Raw genomic sequence first — 19,857 nt, forward strand, 5'->3', positions numbered from 1 at the left:
GGCTCTTGTTTCATGTCCAAAATGATGAAACAACTCTATGACTGGTTGAAAGTTAGAAGCATTCGGACATCCGTCTATCACCCACAGACGGATGGCCTCGTAGAGCGGTTTAACAAAACCCTGAAACAGATGCTAAAGAAAGTGACGGAAATCGATGGGAAAGACTGGGACAGGCTAATCCCATATGTTCTGTTTTCCATAAGAGAGGTCCCACAGGCATCCACCGGCTTCTCTCCCTTTGAGTTAGTGTATGGCCGCAGCCCCAGGGGCCTGTTAGACGTGGCTAAGGAGACGTGGGAGAGCCAGCCGTCCCCCCAGCGGAGCGTGGTGGACCACGTCCAGCATCTCCAGGAGAGGGCCCGGAAAATATGGCCGATGGTCCGAGAACACATGCAGAAGGCCCAGCGGGACCAGGCCCGCCTATACAACAGAGGAGCAGTGGTTCGGGAATTCCACCCAGGGGAGAAGGTACTCGTGTTAATTCCCACCTCAGAATGCAAGTTCTTAGCGAAGTGGCAGGGCCCCTTTGAAGTGGTAGGGAAAAAGGGACCGGTTGTATATGAAGTCAGACAGCCGGGCAAGCGCAAGGGCCACCAGCTATATCATGTTAATATCTTGAAAAAGTGGCATCCTCCAACCCCCCTCCCGACAGTAGCTTTGTTGACCGAGAGCCCGGCCCCCGCAGTCCCACCTGTCCCCGTCGGGGAGGACCTGTCCCCCAGCCAGGGGCAAGACGTAAGAGAGTTGCTATTACGTAACAAGGACCGCTTCTCGGACCTCCCAGGGCGCACTCACCTCATTAAGCATGACATCGATACCCCTTCAGGGAAGGTGGTCCGACAGCGTCCCTACAGGATTCCAGAGGCCAGGAGAAATACCATCAGAGAGGAAGTCCGGAAGATGCTCGAGCTGGATGTGATCGAAGAGTCACACAGCCCCTGGTCCAGCCCGATAGTGATGGTCCCAAAACCAGACGGTACGTCACGATTTTGTAATGACTTCAGAAAATTAAATGAAATTTCAATCTTTGATGCATACCCTATGGCCCGGGTCGATGAATTGATTGAACGACTGGGACCCGCTCGGTTTGTCAGCACTTTGGACTTAACCAAAGGATACTGGCAAATTCCCCTGACCGAGCGGGCCAAACAAAAAACTGCTTTCTCGACCCCTGATGGTTTGTTTCAGTACAAGGTCCTCCCGTTTGGAGTCCACGGCGCGCCGGCCACCTTCCAGCGCCTGATGGACCGCATCCTGCGCCCGCACCGGGCATACAGTGCCGCCTATTTAGATGACATTGCCATCTTCAGCGGGACGTGGGACGAGCACCTAACCCACCTGGAAGCCGTGTTGGGCGCCCTCCGGGAGGCCAACCTGTCGGCCAATGCGAAGAAATGCCGCCTTGGTTTGTCAGAAACCGACTATCTAGGTTTCACCATCGGGAGGGGATGCGTGAAACCTCAAGCAAAAAAGGTAGAGCGAATACGGGCCTGGCCAAAACCGGCCACCAAAAAGCAGGTAAAATCGTTTTTGGGGCTGATGTCCTATTATCAGAAATTTATTAAGAATTATGCCATGGTGGCGGCACCCCTATATGATTTGACTGCACAAAAATTGCCGCACCATGTGAAGTGGACAGAGGAGACGGAGGTGTCTTTCCAACAGCTGAAACAGGCCCTATGCCAAGAGCCGCTGTTAGTGTCTCCTAATTTTGACAAACCATTTCTTCTGCACACAGATGCGTCGGGCACCGGAGTGGGCGCCGTGCTTGCACAGGTGATAGAGGGAGACGAGCACCCCATCACCTACGTGAGCCGCAAACTCCTGAAGCATGAGCGGAACTATGCAACTGTGGAGAAGGAGTGCTTAGCCATAAAGTGGGCGGTACATCATCTGCGGTATTATCTATGGGGAAGGAGATTCACGTTGATCACCGACCATGCACCATTAAAATGGATGGCCGCAAATAAGGACAAGAACAGTCGCGTCACCAGGTGGTTTCTAGAGCTACAGGAGTATGACTTCACCGTGGAGCACAAGCCCGGGAAGATGATGGCCCACGCAGACGCCCTGTCCCGGATGTACGAGGGCGAGGTGTCTGATGTCTCCCGGACCGCCGGAAGACATAGGGGGGGGATATGTGGTGTCTCGCTGAGGGACCGCGTGCCACCTGAGCACCTCCCTGGAGAGAGAGAGAGCAGGGGAGGCGGAGTGAAGCACAACAGGCTGGGCTGCATCATAGGGGGCAGGTACTACCACAATTACCTGCTGGAGGGCTTTAGATGAGCCACACCTGTGCTCCCAGCCAAACATTACAAGAAGCCTTCATCTCCCCCACTCGCTCTTGACTCTCTCCGGGGCAGGATGGCACGCGGTCTGACGGACCATTATTGAGAGCCGCATCACCGTTGGGCTCGGGTGGAAGGAGGCTGAAAACTACGTTAACTTGGAAAACGGAAGGAAACCTAGGACTGGGACACAAAGCCCAGAGCGGCTGTCCTAGGCTCACACGCACAAGAAGTGCTGCTGTTTAGCGAATACAGAACTTTTGAGTTGAACATAAGTTGTTATTATTATTTTCCCTGTGATTATCATTTGGGCTTTTCAATAAACGAGTGCCACACTCTGGGCTCAAACCGGTTCCCTGCCTGGCTGTATCTTGATGTTGGTTGCAATCCTCACACCGTATATTACCAAATAGTAGCCCGGGCCGTTAATATGCAAAATCGATTCGGACCCCGGGCTGTTATAAGGAGCCGGGCCGTTATTTGGTGCTGGGCGGTTATTTGCGCATGGGCTGTTATTTGGTAATATACGGTATATAAAAAATATTTAGTGGACCTGACAAATCTATGATCAAGTATTGAATGCGCTATGGTCCATGCAACCTCCTCCCCAAATAGTGTGTTACAAGACGACTTGTGTGTAATTCTGAGGGTGAACAAATGTAACCAAATGGACCCGAGTTAAAGTAACACTGAGGAGTTTCCTGTAACTTAGTGTTTGCGTGATCCACTGTCTCACATGTACTGTTCTGCCCACAGGACTATGTGGGGGACCTGGCATCCCAGATCACAGAGGACGAGTCCGAGGAGTTTGTGATCGAGTGTCTGGGTACACTGGCCAACCTCACCATCCCTGACCTGGACTGGGAGCTGCTGCTGAACGAATACAACCTGGTGCCTTACCTCAAAGACAGACTCAAACCAGGTGTGATATCGTCGCTGTCGAGTGGAAACCTTATTTAAAAAAACATTGAAACACTAGTGAAAATAAGCAATCTACAAGTTCACAACATGACGCATCGCAACATGAGCTTGTAGATGGGCTATATTCACTACTTTTGTGCGACACTCTTGTATGATGAAGTAGGGCATTGGTTTACCAAAACACATAAAGTTAAAATTTAAACAACGGCAATGATATACAATTTACAATTAAAGTATTTAGCAGATGTTCTGATCCAGAGTGACTTATGCAAAAAGAGAGGTAAATATTCAAAGACTTACTACAACCCAAAGACGGACTCAAACCAGTTTGTTATACGTTGAGTATGATGCTGGGATTTCATCTTCAGTGGGAAACGCATTACTGGTACCAGGAGTGCTGATATTCTTTGTTTTATATACAGATTTTAAGCACGTACACATAAGTTGCACATTCAATTGATTGGTTTATTTATACATGCACGCACACATACTATATAACCGCCTCACCTTTCATCCATCTGCTTCACTTTGAACCCAAAAGTCAGTTTTCTCCCATGCCCCTTATAGCCTTTGACCCCTATTCTAAATCACTTTATCAGGGAAGTGTCAGTGACATGGATGATATGAGGTCAGAGAACACTCATTATGCCCTGGGTCTTATCTTTACCTTTGGTGGTGACCTCTGTCCTATGGTCTAGTCAAGTCGTTTCCTGGTGTGTGTGTGTGTGTGTGTGTGTGTGTGTATATATATATATTTATATTGCCCGCTATGCAGCCCTTACATCTAGAGTTTGGGCCGCTAGGCGTCCCTCACACCTATGTCGCACTGCCGATCTGACCGATAATGTCTGAGTCCTAGTGTTGAGGGCTTTGTCAGAGCGCCCGTTGTAACTGTCTCTCTGTGTCCCTTTTGTGCCCATAAGACGTCAGAGGTCTGCCCACCCGCCCACACTCATCAGTGTTGCAGTGTTAGTGGACAGGACAGCACAGTGAAAAGAGATTGTCATGAGAGTAGCTTGAGCCCATATTCTGTAGCATTGAATATTGCCATTTTTGCTACCATATGCAATATTTTTCACAGTATTGCCACCCCCACTGCTCATAGCAGGACTATATGTAATATGAGTACATTTATGATCTAGTATTGATATACTATTATAAAACAAAACCCTCCAACCCAACCAATAGCGATAGTGATAAGAATCTTGCAATCGCCAATATAACATTTTTGATATCGCCCAAATGTGAGGGTGAACTGCGGCCAGGTTTGAGCTCACGCAGTCTCAATATGACTATATGGCAGATATGAAAACGTACCCTGAGGTTTTGAGTCACTACAGTGAGTGTCCGGTCACTTACTGATGTAAAACAACTTTTCTCCTTGGTGTCAGGTTCTGCGGAGGACGACCTCATTCTGGAGGTGGTGATCATGATGGGCACTGTGTCTGTGGATGACTCCTGTGCTGCCATGCTGGCCAAGTCTGGCATTATTCCTGCTCTGATTGAGCTGCTCAACGGTAAGTCCAACTCATGTCTATGTACCAGAACTCTCAGCACTATGTACCAGAACTCTCAGCACTATGTACCAGAACTCTCAGCACTATGTACCAGAACTCTCAGCACTTGTCACTTTACTTGTCACTTAAGCACTACTCCGTTCCAAATTGATACTTTTTGAAAATTAAAGTGAAATGTATATTGGAAATGATATAACTGCCTACAGGGCCACAATAATAATTCCCACGTTTTAACTCTCGTCACTTTCCGATGAGGAACATGAATATTGTATTATTTATGACTGGTCTGACTGCCGAGCTGCCTTAATGTTTACCATCACTGTTCCGTCCTTTCTCCTGTTTTCATCACCGTTGCGTCATCATCTCTCCCGCTTGTCTTCCAGCCCAACAGGAGGATGATGAGTTTGTGTGCCAGATCGTCTATGTCTTCTATCAGATGGTGTTTCACCAGGCTACCAGAGATGTCATCATCAAAGACACTCGTATCCTTTTTTATTCCGAGGGCTTTCTTCTCATGTATGTGCCTACAGCATAGTCGTGTGGAAAAAAGCAACCTCAAATGATTTCATACATTCACTCTGTAGTGCATGTTTCTATGGTAACGGTCCCAAACGATATATTTTGTCACCGCTTACTCCCATCTGTATCGCCGTAGCAATCTTCATGGCCCTTTTGATATGGGCCTTATTTATACCCCAGGCTGTTCCAAGCTGTCGGTAATGGTATACAGTTGTGGTCTGCGGCATGCCTGCGTCACATTACAAATAGACTGCCTGTCAGTAATATTTGATAGATGTTTTGCTTTCCGTGTGGGGAAGAGAAGAGATTAGGAATTTTGAGCCCAGCTCTGCTGTGCCTATAGGGACAGGGTTTTGGCTCCCAAAAAGCATTCTCTCATCACAGGAAATGTAAAGAGTTGTTCTTTTGGCCCACGGGGGCACCTGTCTTGTGTCTCCCTCCTTCAAATGAAAGAGGCTGTGCAGATTCTTTTCCTCCACCATATCCCCACCTGTCTCCCTGATCTTGATTAAGGATAGGCTGATGATTGATGGTTCCATAGTGGTATTGAAAGGACTAGTAAAAATGATGAAACGTTCTTTTCTCCTTGAGTCGCGACCACAGAGGCGCCCGCCTACCTCATCGATCTGATGCATGATAAGAATGCAGCGATCCGTAAGGTCTGCGGCAACACTCTGGATATCATAGCGGTAAGTATCCACGCACCGTAAGGTCTGCGGCAACACTCTGGATATCATAGCGGTAAGTATCCAATCCGTAAGGTCTGCGGCAACACTCTGGATATCATAGCGGTAAGTATCCACGCACCATATGATCCAATCCGTAAGGTCTGCGGCAACACTCTGGATATCATAGCGGTAAGTATCCACGCACCATATGATCCAATCCGTAAGGTCTGCGGCAACACTCTGGATATCATAGCGGTAAGTATCCACGCACCGTATGATCCTGTGAACGTTTGTAATCAAAAGAACCGTGGAAATCCAGTGGGTTTCCTTATTGTATATGTTATGACGTACCTGGCCTAGGGGGTGCCAAGATACACAACAACAAAACAGGGGAGATGCAGTTTAACAAAGAAATAGAATTTATTGATTAACCAAAAATAAGTAATCAAACGATAAATCAGGAATAAACAGATGAAATGTAGAGATCAGTATTCAGTGGTGTAGTGCGTGTATGCATGAGTGAAATGTATGTGTGGGCGTGTTGTATGTATTAACAGAAATGTTGAAAAGAGTGCATGGTGGAAAAGGTGCAGGAGGCAAATGAAAAGAACAGAACTGGGGAAGGACTGGGGAAGCAGGCATTTATAGGGCGTCGACACCCGGGCCCAGGTGCGAGCTGATCATTAGAAGCTCTGCTCCCCAATCCTATTGGACAGAGAACATACAACTGATTAGGGACAAAGCAACTACACACAACCACATAAATAAGTGAAGTAGGCCTACTAAGCAACTATATTCACACACAACATAGGGAACCGTCACATATATTAACAAAATTGCCAAATATTGCATGTAGCGTTCGTTGGATTTTTGTCCTTGCTGCGTGTCGAAGTGTCCTTGAGCAGACTGGTGCCTTGCATTCCTCCACCATCGGTGTGTGAACGTGAGTGTGAATGGCTGATCACTTTGAAGGGTCAGTAAGACTATACAAATGCAGTCATTTACCATGTAGTCCATTTATCACATCTGAATAAAATAGTCAAACGCAACGACATTTGGGGATTTCCATTCACACAGTCATACTGTATAAGTGGCCCATCACAAGAGTTTAAAGGCAGAGCCTTAATTATAAATACTATTTATAATTATGGTCTATTGGTCTATTGCAAGAATAACACAAGACATAATATGTCTTGTGTTATTCTTGCAATAGACCAGTCTAGATTATGATTCATCGCCATTTCAACTCAAGTAGTATAAGCATTTTAACCTTCTGGCACATCAGAGTTTCCCTCTGTTTAAACATTTTACAATCAGCACCCACTCTGTGGCCTGATGTGCCCTGGTCAAGTTTGACATTAGCGATTAACTAACAGATGAATTGCTGTATTGCTTTGTGACTGACAGGTGTGGTCAGCTTCCAGTCGGCGTTTGATCAGTGCCAGACCATAGATCAGTGTAATTAGCTGTAGATTACAGCCGGGCTGTGTAGCGGGGCAAAGGAAGTGTTTCATTGAAATTATCAGTGAGACCTATTAAGCCGTGAACCACATAAAAGGAAGCCAGCGGGCTCTGGAGAGTGTCAGTGGCCGGACAGCGGAGGTGAGAGAGAAAGCAGACCCTTGGACGAGTGCACATGGGCGCACACACAAAATTGCCCTATCGCGTACACACTAATAGCCACGAAATGGCTCTCACAGTATGCAGCTTCTTCTCTCACATGTACTCCGCACGCACGCACACGCGGTCACACACACACACACACACACACACACACACACACACACACACACACACACACACACACACACACACACACACACACACACACACACACACACACACACATACACACACACACACGCATGCACACACGTACACACACACGTACACACACACACACACACACACACACACACACACACACACACACACAATCATCATTCCTTTTTACTTCAGGCTTCTTGAGCAGCACACGCCATGACTTCAGTCTTGAAATGTTCCCCTTTGATCAGTACGTTGCTCCACGCGTTCAGAGTCACACACACACACACACACACACACACACACACACACACACACACACACACCTCAGAGAGAAATGCTATAGATGGTTCCAAGCTGGACAGAGGGTTAATTCACATGGATATCCTTCAGCTGATCAGGTTTCCAGAGGAATACATTGGGAATGCTCTGAAACACTGTTTTATATCGGCCCTCCTCTCCGCTCGCCACCGCCATGAGCTCAGCTACTTATGATTGATTAGTCCTCATATCCAGCTGATGCCGAGGCCCTAATCACCCGGTGTAAACCCACGCCATTAAAGCCATTTTAGCATCATGATAAATCTGTCCGGTGACAAATATTGTCACTGCCACTCCAGGGTGAAGGCAGGGGACGCCGGTGGAAGGGGGGGGGGGGGGGGTGCTCTGTGTTCCGTGTGACAGTCAATGGGCCTGCTTTGAGGCCTGGGCCTCGGGTGGCTGTCAATGCCCAGAGGTCTCTGCACTGTGTCTGGATGATTAATCTACTGGGCCGGGTGGCGTGGAGCGGAGCGGTCTCAAAGGCCGCCTTTATCTCTCCTCCCCTCGGCTCCGTGCATAGGAAGGAAAACAGGGCCCTGTGGGCGTCCTCCGCCAAGCTACACACGCAGGCAGTCTATAGCTGGCCGGGGCGCAGGTTTTTATTAGCTAGCCTACACCACGCCAACATGAGCTGGATGGGGATGGAGACGGCACACGCACGCACACACGCACACACACACGCACACACACACACACACGCACACACACACACACACACACACACACACACACACACACACACACACACACACACACACACACACACACTGTTTTTCTGTTTCACAAACGCCCTCACACATCATGCATACCACACTCTCTCTCCTTCCCTGCTGAGATGGACCAATATGGTGGTCAGTGAGCAGAGAGGGACCTCCATACCTCCCCTGATGCTCTGCCTCTGCTGCAGAGTGATACTAAAGGCCTTTGAGCTTTACTCTGCACTCGGCGAGGGCGTTGATCACACCTCCTGGCAGTAATAAATGCACAATAAATAGTAGGGAATATCCAAGTGAAGGATTGTTGTATATTTTGCCATGGCTCCCATAACATTGTGGTTTGTAGAAGTATGCGTTTGTGTATCTATATTGTAGTCTGTAGTGTAGTTTTCTGCAGTCGATGAACCTGGATGCTACAGTTGGAGATAACTAGGGAATGCATAGCCCACCTGGTTATGCAACACTGTCTATACCCATTGTCAGAGTGCCCATTGTACCCGTCTGTCTGCCTGTGTCCCATTTATGCCCTTACAGTATGGAGCATGTCTGTATCTGTCCGTCCTTGTCACGTTCATGCCCCCATACATGGGCATGTTGCTCGTATTGGCCATTCTCGACAAACAGATCTCCACATACTAGTATAATGCTTACAGTATATATTGTTCTTGACACCACTGTGCTATTCCTTCTTCCCTTCCCAAGGAGTACGACGAGGAGTGGGGCAAGAAGGTCCAGAGTGAGAAGTTCCGCTGGCACAACTCCCAGTGGCTGGAGATGGTTGAGAGGAGTCAGATAGACGAGCAGGGAAACCCCTTCATGTTCGCCGGCGACGGAGGAGACTACTTCATGGGCAACGATGACATCCTGGACACGCCCGAACTCTTCTATAACAGCTCAGGTATCAGTGGCGCTTTGAGGAATCTGTGTTGTTGTGGCGACTCACACATCCTTACGGCGGGGCTCCACCGGGGGCGTTGCGTGTCCGTCGCGTGCGTCAAAAAACGAACCGGGGCAATTTTAATGCAGTCACGCAACACAATGCAGGCAGTGGAGCCACCCTTCATTGATTAAAAAGGGAACATTCCCTGATGGTGACGGAGACGCAACGCTGACGCGCCCGGTGGAGCCCCGGTGTTAGCATGTGTCTCTAGAATATGGTGATGGAAGAATGTGATTGTTTTTCCTGAGAGGCCGCTATACTTGAATAGCTGGTTGCTGTTTTGTTGTGGATTTTGTTTGTTTTATATAATGCACATGTATATGTTGTGATTTTGTATGGCTACTTCCCTGGCCAAGTCCCTCTTCTAAAAGATTTCAGTGGGACTTTGTGGTAAAACAAAGGTAAAATACAAAAATATGAATAGAATAAATGCTAAAGATTTATAGGCTACAGTAAGAATATGCCAGTACTAGATACAATATGCCTGGCCTTGTCTCATTTGATAATTATTAGAAATATGCAGGATACAGGAACAATTATAATACACAGCTCAGGGAAAAAGATAATCATAGACAACAAAGATTTCTTCCTGGTTCTTAAGTGGATGATGGTTTACGTTTTACTTTATTGTATGATCATGGAACATTTTCGCACACTGTGAAAAACATTTGTAAACTTGTACTGTATGTCTCTGTGTGCAGATGGGATCATTCCTGCAGATGGTGTCCTCAGTCCGGACTTCTACGCAGACTTCCAGAACGGAGACTTGGGACAGACCTTTGGCAGGTAATGAACTGTCTATTCACCTATGCCTCTGCATGTGGAACGCACAAAGCAACACAAGTGCATGTGTGTCTGAACGTGATGTAGTATGTGAATGTAGGGTCGAAGCTGTCAGCGGGGCAGGTTGTCTTTGTCCAGAAATATCCACTCTGTCAGTGGGGAAACACAAAACTGTGAGTGTTTACCTTCTAGCTCTGCGTCTCGGGGAAGCGGGGGCAGCCAGACGGTCAGTCAGCCAGCGACCCTGTGGCAGCGGCGCTACCCCACTGTGTTATTCTGATTCACTATTCGCTGATCTGTGTTATTGAACTAGGCCAGGGCCTGAGTCAACACCCCCTCCCCTATCCCAGAAGGCATCTCTCCACCCTCAACAGTACCCCCTCCTCTATCCCAGAAGGCATCACTCCACCCTCAACAGTAATACTGCAGCTTTGAGAGCAAACACTCTCTCAATAGTTCTCCTCCCACCACCCCCTCGTTCCGTGTCTTCCTCTCTGTGGGTTGGTGTTCTCTTGCCCCCCCCCCCCCCCCCCCATCTCCTCCCTCCCTTTCTTTTTTCTAATTTAATTCTCTGTCTGTTATTCTTCCAATCCACTGTGGGCTGTGGATCCAATACATCACCTGGCGTGGATTCAGTGCGGTGCTGGCATGCCACCGTGAATCATGACCTTAGGCGGGAGAGTTCAAAATCGCTATAATGTTATCGCTAAAAATTGAACGCAAGCTTTAGAATTTCTCCCTGCCGCCGCCAGCTCATTTGATATGCTGTTAAAATGATGAATAGTTGGGGAAATGGAGAGTTTATTGTGAGTAATTTGTCTTATTTATTATCAAACATCTCCTTGCGTGCGATAAAGCTTGTGTCGGAAGGTTTTTTTCCCCGTGGCAGGAATGTTTAGCTTGGCTGCTGTTGAGAGGCTGACTGTGTAGATAGCAGAAGTATGAGCTGAGTCCTCGCCACAGTTATTTCAGCTTTCAGAGCGAACGGAGAGGAAGGAGAGAGAGAGAGAGGCAAATAGAGAGAGAGCAAGCGAGAACGAGTGAGGGGAATGCAGAGTGAGTTCTCTCTCCCTCCCTCCCTCCCTCCCTCTCTCTCTCTCTCTCTCTCTCTCTCTCTCAGTTCTTTGTAACTGATACCTTTTAAATATACTGAGAGAGCTGAGGGAATTGGCGTCTGTGAGACTGTTTTAATTTGGCCAGTGTACTCCTGAGTGATCCAGGTTAACACAATAATCAAAGCCAGCTCTGCCGCTTATTTTAAACTACGTGTGAAACATGGTGTGAATGGGACCTTTTAAAATGGACTTGATACAATCCCTGTTATTCGTATGAATATCATAACGAGCAATTTCATACTGGCTATATAAAATGTCTCAAGTTTGGGTCATTTGAGAGGGCGCCTGAATGAGGCAAATTCGCAGAAGCATTTTTGGTCGGCTAAGGGTCGTCATGTCGCAATGAACGACTGGAAAGAGAAGTGCCTGGGTTCGAATAGAGGGACATGCTACACGGACAGGTAGGCAGGTTAGGAGAGGAGTTCTGAATCCTAACACAAGTATTGAGTGAAACAATAAGTTGTGCTGTAACTGACAATTATTTTCTCAGCAATTATACTTGATTACGTTTTGGATTCATTTAATTATCTTGAACCTTTTTTAAAAGATATGTTTGGGCTCTTCTGCCTTTATTTGGATAGTACGGTGAAAGAGTGACAGGAAACAGGGAATGAGACGGTCTGGGAGTGACACGCAGCAAAGGTTGTCAGGCTCAGGAATTGAACCCGTGACTCGCTGTCAGGCATTAGAGCCTCTGCGTGGTATGCAGACTATGCACCTTAACCATGCACCATGCACACACCCTTGAAGCATGTTTTTTAATCATGTTTTTAGTTTTTTATACATCAATGAATAAAATCAGGATGTGATCCAATATGTTAAAAGTGAACTGTTATAATCAGGTGAGAGAGGTATATAGAGAGGGTGTGGGAGGGGTGGCACTGGGTGAGATGTGGTTCTTTAACAGCGATGGTGTGTTGGTTCGCTGTAACCTGAGCTGTGACAGCGGACAGAGATCAAAGCAGGGCCAGGCCCCGAGGTCTGGAGGAGACAGACGCAGGGGGGCTGAAGGGTCACGCCAAAGGAGGAAAAAGGGCCCAATTCCCTTCCTGTTCACTACCAAGCAACTCTCTCTGTGGACTAGAACGTGTCCCCACGTCTCCCCCTACCACCCTCTGCTGGGGCCCTCAGGGGCCAAACTGGCATTTGTGGGAACACTGGGGCCCTTTGTCTTAATGACCCGGACACAGACCCACCTCCCGCTGTTGGAGTGTCACACAAGACACATAAACTGTACGAGGTGGCAGACAAGTTGATCTGCAGGTTTGATGGGACAGCTACTAGGTTACTCCTCTGGTGTGTTGTACAGAGCTGCTATGTGTCACACCACTCAGCAGAGACATGCTGACGCAGTCGCCACTATAATTACTTTCTCTGTATCCTTCCAAAGTTTGTCTGTCTGTACCCTACCAAACTTTTTTCCCTTTACAAATGACCAAATTGTTTTTACGATCATCAAAGTGCCCCAATTAATTTGGTTCTCGGCCAAGATTCCAGGTTTGAGAAGTTTGGGCTAGGAGGAGACGCCTGGGGTCCAGCTGTGTCCTCCCACCAGGAGGACTAGGGTGTAGTCAGTCAGTTACAGCTACAGTACAGACACGGGCAAGCAGAGAGGACTAGGGTGTAGTCAGTCAGTTGGGTCAGACCGGCAGCCAGCTACAGCACAGACACGGGCACGCAGAGAGGCAGGCGGATGGTGTGACTCAGAGCTCCACTGTTCCTCCCAGCCTCCTTTAGCCCGGCTTTCAAATCCCCTCTGACAGCCGTAGCGTGCGGAGAGGAAAAAGACATATTTCTGCCCAGGGAGGGGGGAGAGGTGGTGGTGGAGGGGAATGGAGAAGAGGGGGGGCATAAGGAGCATATAGGCAAAGGAGGAAGACAGGAGAGAAGGGGGGGTTCTGCGAGCTGCGTAACTGATCGCTGGAAGTGATTTGGCTAAAAACAACACGTCATTATGGCCGCTTGCAGGGGCAAAGCAAACAGCTCGTATTTTAGAAGGCTGGGACTGGAGCGTCGAGCCGTCCAGCTCTTACTGAGAAAAAAGTAAAGCCTTATACTTTGTTGCACAACGGTGTTGCTCACCTAAAATAACTGCCTTTTAAAAGCAAAAATACAATGCATCACATTTTAATTAACTATAAATTCGGCTTGAAAGAGGGAATAATGGAGACAGAGGAAGGACCGAAGGTAGCAGAGAGATGTGCTGTCATCCATCAAAGCCCAGTTTATCCATCGTTCCAGCTGCCGTCTCACTTGCAGTCTAACCTGACAAGGTGGCCGGGCCTGTCTCATTGACCCCACATACAAATGCTCACAGCAGCTGGACAGAAGATGGAGTGTGAAATTGGCCAGCCGTTCCCCCTCCCTGCATCCACATCCCCATGGTAACTGATTTATACGGTGTCGATACAGGCCCTTTATCATCCCTCAACAGGCTCTGGTTGTTGGGCGGAGGGCAACCAGGTTCTCTGAGTTTGGCTGCACGCCTCCACCCCATCATGTAGTTCTGTTATGACATATCACTGGTTTTTATGGCTTGGCTGCTATGCTGTTTACCCCTCTAGCCATAAGTGCTCTGTAATTCACAGACTCGTTGTTGATGTCTGCATTAGGGCGGATGAATATTAACTTTTTTTATGGACTTTTATTTGTCTGCTATTGTAGTGATTAAGCTGTGAGGCTTTTGCGAGTTGGGGGTGCTTTAAGGAGATGCATACTGTAGGGTAAGAGCTCCACCTAGTGACTGTCACACAACAGATTGGCTGTTGCCTTCCAAAGATTGCAGGTTTGGCCTTAAAAAAAATCATAAACACACCAGAGAGGGTAGGAGTCGTAGGACCCAAATGCAGGACGACAGTCAGGAAACGTTCAAAGTGTTTATTAACACCAAAAAAACAAGGAACATGAGGAGCATAGGGAAAAATGCTACACACTTCCACTCGGTTTGAGCGTAGATATATAAATAATAGAGATGGCACCGGAATGCAAGTGGATGGAAGGGGAATTCCGGTGCCGTCTGACCATGTTTGGTCTGTTGTGAAGCAGAACAAACAAGCTGGCCAATAGATCACAGGTGTATTTATACTGTATAATACGGGTGATTGTGAATAGGGAGTGGCTAATGAGAGAGGGCAAGTGTGGTAGATAGGGAAGCGATTGAGAACGGGGAGTGGCCGCGAAAAGCAGAGGGCGGTCTCTACTCCCATAACCCCTGGACTAAGAACTACAGGGAGGAGGCTGGGGACGGCGGGGAGGTGTGGGAAATTTTCACACAGACGCCGCACAAGCTGCTTTGACAGCTCAGCATGAAGAATGAGTAGTGAGCTGAGACTGCTTAAGAAGGCCGCCTGAATTGCACTGTGGGGATGAGGGCATGGATGAGATAGCTCGTAGCGAATGGAGATGGGAGATGGCCTGGAGAGGCAGGTGATTTAAATAAGCAGAATGAATTACTAGGGGGAATGAATGAGGGGAACTATATATATATATATATACACATATATAATAACCTTCTGCCTTCCATGCCTCAATTAACTATTGCTTACGCTTGATTTAATGTAGACCCATAGTCAAAAATGCAACAAATGTCACAAAATTAGGTGATCTTCAGTGACGTGACCTTGGAAGTCCATACTTATTGGACTCAAACTGCAGTATGTGACCAATTCAACTTATTTAAACAAAAAAAGTTATTTTTCAGTTCAAAATCAATTACTTCCTTCATGTGCCATGGTCGGTTCAATAAAGTTTAAATTAGCCACAAGTATTCTTATGTTTATATGTAATATTGTGTTTGTTGTTTGTGTCCATGTTTGTCCGTCCCTCTCTCTTCTCTCCTCCAGTATGCATGAGCACTTCACAGGTCCTACCTCAGGAGGCCGGCCCACCACAGCTTATGGTTTTCGCCCTGAAGAACAGTTCTTCTACAACTTCCATTCAACCTCTTCCTAACCCTGGAGCTACTGGTGATGCAAACCATTGCTGTTGGGCGGAAACCTTGTATGTTCAAAACCCTTTTCATGAAATGGAAAAAAGAAACTGCGTTCTAATCTGGATCCAATGTTTTTATTATCGGTTAAATATTTTTAAAACCCACAGACAGACTTAACGACTTTCAACCTGGTGTCCCTGTTATTGCTGTGTCATTATAAGCAAAATAGGCCTAGGGCATTCATTGAAAATAAAATGTGAAAGTTGGACATACAAGGTTTCTGCCCGACAGCAGAGATTTGTACAAGAACACACATGTAACACGTACATACCCAAATGCAGAAAATAACATGCTGGTGCATTAGACTGCAGCCTTATCTTGTATATCTACTACTGTGTGCTATGCTATGCTATCAAAGCTGTGTCGAATCGATATACTGGAATGTCATCAGCGCTGCTGTCTGTAGGTGCTCACTACTGCTCATCTCTGTCCAACTGCTGTCCCACATTTACTTTGTGAATGTGAAAACTGAAGAGACCTTTTTCACGGCAGCCATATTGACATAAATAGTTTGTTGTAATGTTACTTCCTTCACAGGTGTTACCATGATACTTATTATTAACCACTTAAGCCCTACATACATCTTCATGTGACCAATAGCGAAAATTTAAAGCTTGGCTGTGACAATATGGCTGCCATATCTAGTCAACTGCTTGATATTGGCGGGGAATTGTTCCATATCAAGACTAGTCTCACTGTTCACTTTAGATCTTATTATAATTATTATAGTATGTACATAATATCTCAATGTTGACATTGATGATGTAATACAAGGGAACACATTATGGGTGCTTACGTTGATGCTTATGTTAATTTATTATTTTGTAACTAGGGGTCCAATGTTTCATAATGAATTGATGTATGTGTAGCTTACTGTACATGACATTACAGAATGTATGTTTCATTTGACCTCCTGAACCTATTCAGTTAATGAAACTAGCACCATTCCAAGGCAGTGTAAACTGAACAATGGCCTTTGGCAGATGTAAAGGTGTTTTTGTCCTGACCATAGAATCAGAATGAATAGAAAGAAGAATTATTGGTGTATTGTTGTAATCTCTTGGGTCTCACCCAAAGATTCAATGGCTAAAGTGCTTGGCATTTGATCAAGTTTGTTGTTATTTATTCTTTAAGCAGCCTAGGTCCTAGGAGGTAACACTGGAATAAACTAAGGAAGCTAACTTTTATTGTTTGAAAAGTAATACTGTATTTGAAGAAATACTGGTGGCTTATAATGTTTTCCCATTATGGAAGAAAACAAATGTGAACAAATGCTTAGGTCTTTGCGTATCAACACTGTTATTTGTTCATGTCTTTCATGTGCCTGGAGCGCCTCTGGCCTATTAAAACATATTTTATAGCCTTTTCTTGTGGTGCAAGGTATTAAATAAACATAGACTGCATACCATTTTAGTTGCGCTGTGCATACAAATGTCTAAACAGGATTCTGTCAAGAGGGAAAAGAAAGTATACTGTGAATGAATATTTATTTTATTGTCAAACAATAGTATTTATTAATAGCCTTACTTACAGTAACAGTAGTGTGCAGGAATTTTATGAACTCCCATTTTATAATAATTTCCATTTACAAACACTTTTCATTTGAGGAAAATGGCTAGCCACAGGCTACAGCTTTCCTCCCCACCTTATTACTCACATCAGCATGCATGTAGCGTGTCTGTACTTCAGTGTGTTGTGTGTGTAAAGATGAGCAGAGGCACTTGGTGATGCTGAAATACCAGCACATATAATAAGTATACATTACACAGACCATTACCATAGTCTCTATGGCAACCGTAACCATAAAAAAGGTCTGCCATCCTTCATCTAGGTAACAAGGTTAAGGCAATTCAATCTGGCACTTGATCGACAACTTGCTACTTGTGTTTTTTGAGATGATCGTGGTATAAAAAGTTAGAATCCTTCAGTTAGTCACAACATTGTCACATAAAATCAGAAATAATATCTAATGTAAAAACCCATTGACTAAACATCTAGTAGTAACATGTATTTGGCAGTGAGTGTGTACTGACAAACGCCTCAAATGGTGCAGGGATTTGCATACAATTACAAAAGGAACCATAGACAGACCTGTCCTTTCTGTGTAACATGTCATTTACTATTTTATCCGTCTTTTTTTTAAACCCAGAGTACAATATTGAAAGTCACACTATAACAATTATGTAAATACGATTTGTACACAAAACACATATCGAAAAAATACACAGCACCAATCTTGGTCTTACTATAATGACTGAGTAATTCAGACCGCTACGATTTTTCTCTGCAACGTGTCGCATGCTGAAAATAGCAGATCTACTACCATAATATAAATCGGGCTCAAATCGGTTTCATGTCGTTGCGAATCTTTGGTCTGGTGCAAGACAGTGTGCCCCAAAAACAACTTATCTTGGTGCTAAAGATGGTTTTGAGAAACCCATCTCTCGTTAGTCATGCCCTGGCCTACTTAAATGCCACAGAGATGATTTGTATAAATGATTTGTATTAGTTATTTACATCCATTTCATGCATAAGGTACTGTATACATTTAAGTGTTATCGAAGCATTAGTAACACTTCAATATTCTCTCAGCAGCCAATTTCTTCTATTTGTCTAGTTTATTACAGCTCAATTAGGAAGCTAATTTGTCAACACTTACAGTATATCTAAACATTTTTTGTAATGTCTATGTCTACTGTCCATTACACCTCACTGCTATTCGTGAATGGATGGATGGATTTTGTTTTGTCCCACTTGGCTACTCCTTGGCCCATGTGTCATTGTAGTTAGTCCCTCTATTTAACATAACTGCGCCACAGTGCATCATTTGTCCATAGGAATTCCACTAGGGTAACGTTGCAGTAGTTCCTCCACCTCAATCACTTCCTCCACCAGGTCACGGATTGCCCTGATAGAGTCCAGTGGCCCAGAGTCTGCTTCTCCAGGCTCAGTGGGGGCTGCTGTTGCAGGGGCTGCCGATGCTGCAACTGAGGGTTCCGAGCTCATGCTAGTGGATGACGCTACATTGTGGTTAGCATCTGCCGTGACCTCTGTCAGTTCTGTAGCAGAAGGGTCGTTGCTAGGGGTTACAGATGCTTCTTCCGAGGCATCAGCAGGATGCTCGTCTGAGCTCACGGGCGAGTCGCTGGCATTGACCTCCCCATCCAAGAGGTCGGAGGTCGTTGACCCTTCATCTTCGCTGCTCTGTGCTTTGTCTCCCTCCATGGACTCTACTACTGACTGTGGGGATTCGACTCCCATCGACACATTCAGAGAAGATGAGGCGGTCCCCGGGTCAGCATCGTCTGCCTTTGGATCAAGGCTGCCATTACTGGACACACTTACAGGTTCTCCACCACTAGAGGGAGCCTCTGCATCAATTACTGGATCTTGTACACTTTCAGCATCTCCCTCAGTAACAGTTACTGTTAGGGAGTCCATGCCTTCTGCTAATTTGACTACAGCCACTGGTTCACCTGCAGGCTCTGGGGCAGAGGATGGAACAGGATCAAGGCTTGAGACAGAGGCACCGCTCTGTGGTGCTTCGGGATCTTGTCCGTCTGCCTTTTCCGCCACACTTTCTACAGCACTGGGAGTTTGCGACCTTACTACTGGGGTTGGGGCGCTGCTGCTGTGAGTTTCTGGTTCAACAGTTGCCTCAGTTTTCTCAGGTTCAAAAGCTGACGCTGCATTCTCAGGTTCAATGCTTTCCTCTACTTTCTCAGGTTCAACAACACTGGCCTCTACTTTCTCAGGTTCAACACATGCCTCTGGTTTCACTGGTTCAACACCGGCGTCTTCGTTCTCAGGTGCAACAGCTGTCTCTGGTTGCACTGGTTCAACACCTGCATCTTCGTTCTCAGGTGCAACATCTGCCCCTACTTTCACTGGTTCAACACCTGCATCTTTGTTCTCAGGTGCAACATCTGCCTCTACTTTCACTGGTTCAACACCTGCATCTTCTTTCTCAGGTGCAACATCTGCCTCTACTTTCACTGGTTCAACACCTGCATCTTCTTTCTCAGGTGCAACATCTGCCTCTACTTTCGCTGGTTCAACACCTGCATCTTCTTTCTCAGGTGCAACATCTGCCACTACTTTAGCTGGTTCAACACCTGCATCTTCTTTCTCAGGGGCAACATCTGCCACTACTTTCGCTGGTTCAACACCTGCATCTTCTTTCTCAGGTTCAACGGCTACAGTCTCCTCTTCCTTCAAAGCATCTGCTAAGGGCACTGCTTCAGGCGAAGCAGGAATGTCCTCTTGCACTGAGGCAACATTGACCGTGCTGACCTCTGCTGCATTCTCAACAGA

General features: G+C 46.3%; 2 protein-coding genes across 3 annotated transcripts in view; one reads left to right on the forward strand and one right to left on the reverse strand.

Moving 5' to 3' along the window:
* The window catches only part of kifap3a (kinesin-associated protein 3a), a 41,755-nt gene extending 24,880 nt beyond the window's left edge, over positions 1-16,875 (forward strand). For both annotated transcript variants that reach the window (XM_080770233.1, XM_080770232.1), the window contains exons 14-20: positions 3,045-3,210; positions 4,601-4,726; positions 5,110-5,208; positions 5,849-5,934; positions 9,417-9,612; positions 10,356-10,440; positions 15,395-16,875. In XM_080770233.1, the coding sequence (XP_080626359.1) occupies positions 3,045-3,210; positions 4,601-4,726; positions 5,110-5,208; positions 5,849-5,934; positions 9,417-9,612; positions 10,356-10,440; positions 15,395-15,503 (867 nt within the window). In that variant the 3' untranslated portion in view covers positions 15,504-16,875. The remainder of the gene's footprint in view (positions 1-3,044; positions 3,211-4,600; positions 4,727-5,109; positions 5,209-5,848; positions 5,935-9,416; positions 9,613-10,355; positions 10,441-15,394) is intronic.
* A 138-nt stretch (positions 16,876-17,013) lies between these two features.
* niban1a (niban apoptosis regulator 1a) overlaps positions 17,014-19,857 on the reverse strand; it is a 34,596-nt gene continuing 31,752 nt past the window's right edge. Inside the window, exon 14 of the mRNA XM_080770231.1 lies at positions 17,014-19,857. This exon is cut by the window's right edge and continues 362 nt beyond it. Coding sequence (XP_080626357.1) covers positions 18,367-19,857 — 1,491 coding nt within the window. The 3' untranslated portion in view covers positions 17,014-18,366.

The sequence above is a fragment of the Protomyctophum bolini genome (genome assembly GCF_963924005.1).
Source record: "Protomyctophum bolini genome assembly, chromosome: 8".
NCBI lineage: Eukaryota > Metazoa > Chordata > Actinopteri > Myctophiformes > Myctophidae > Protomyctophum > Protomyctophum bolini.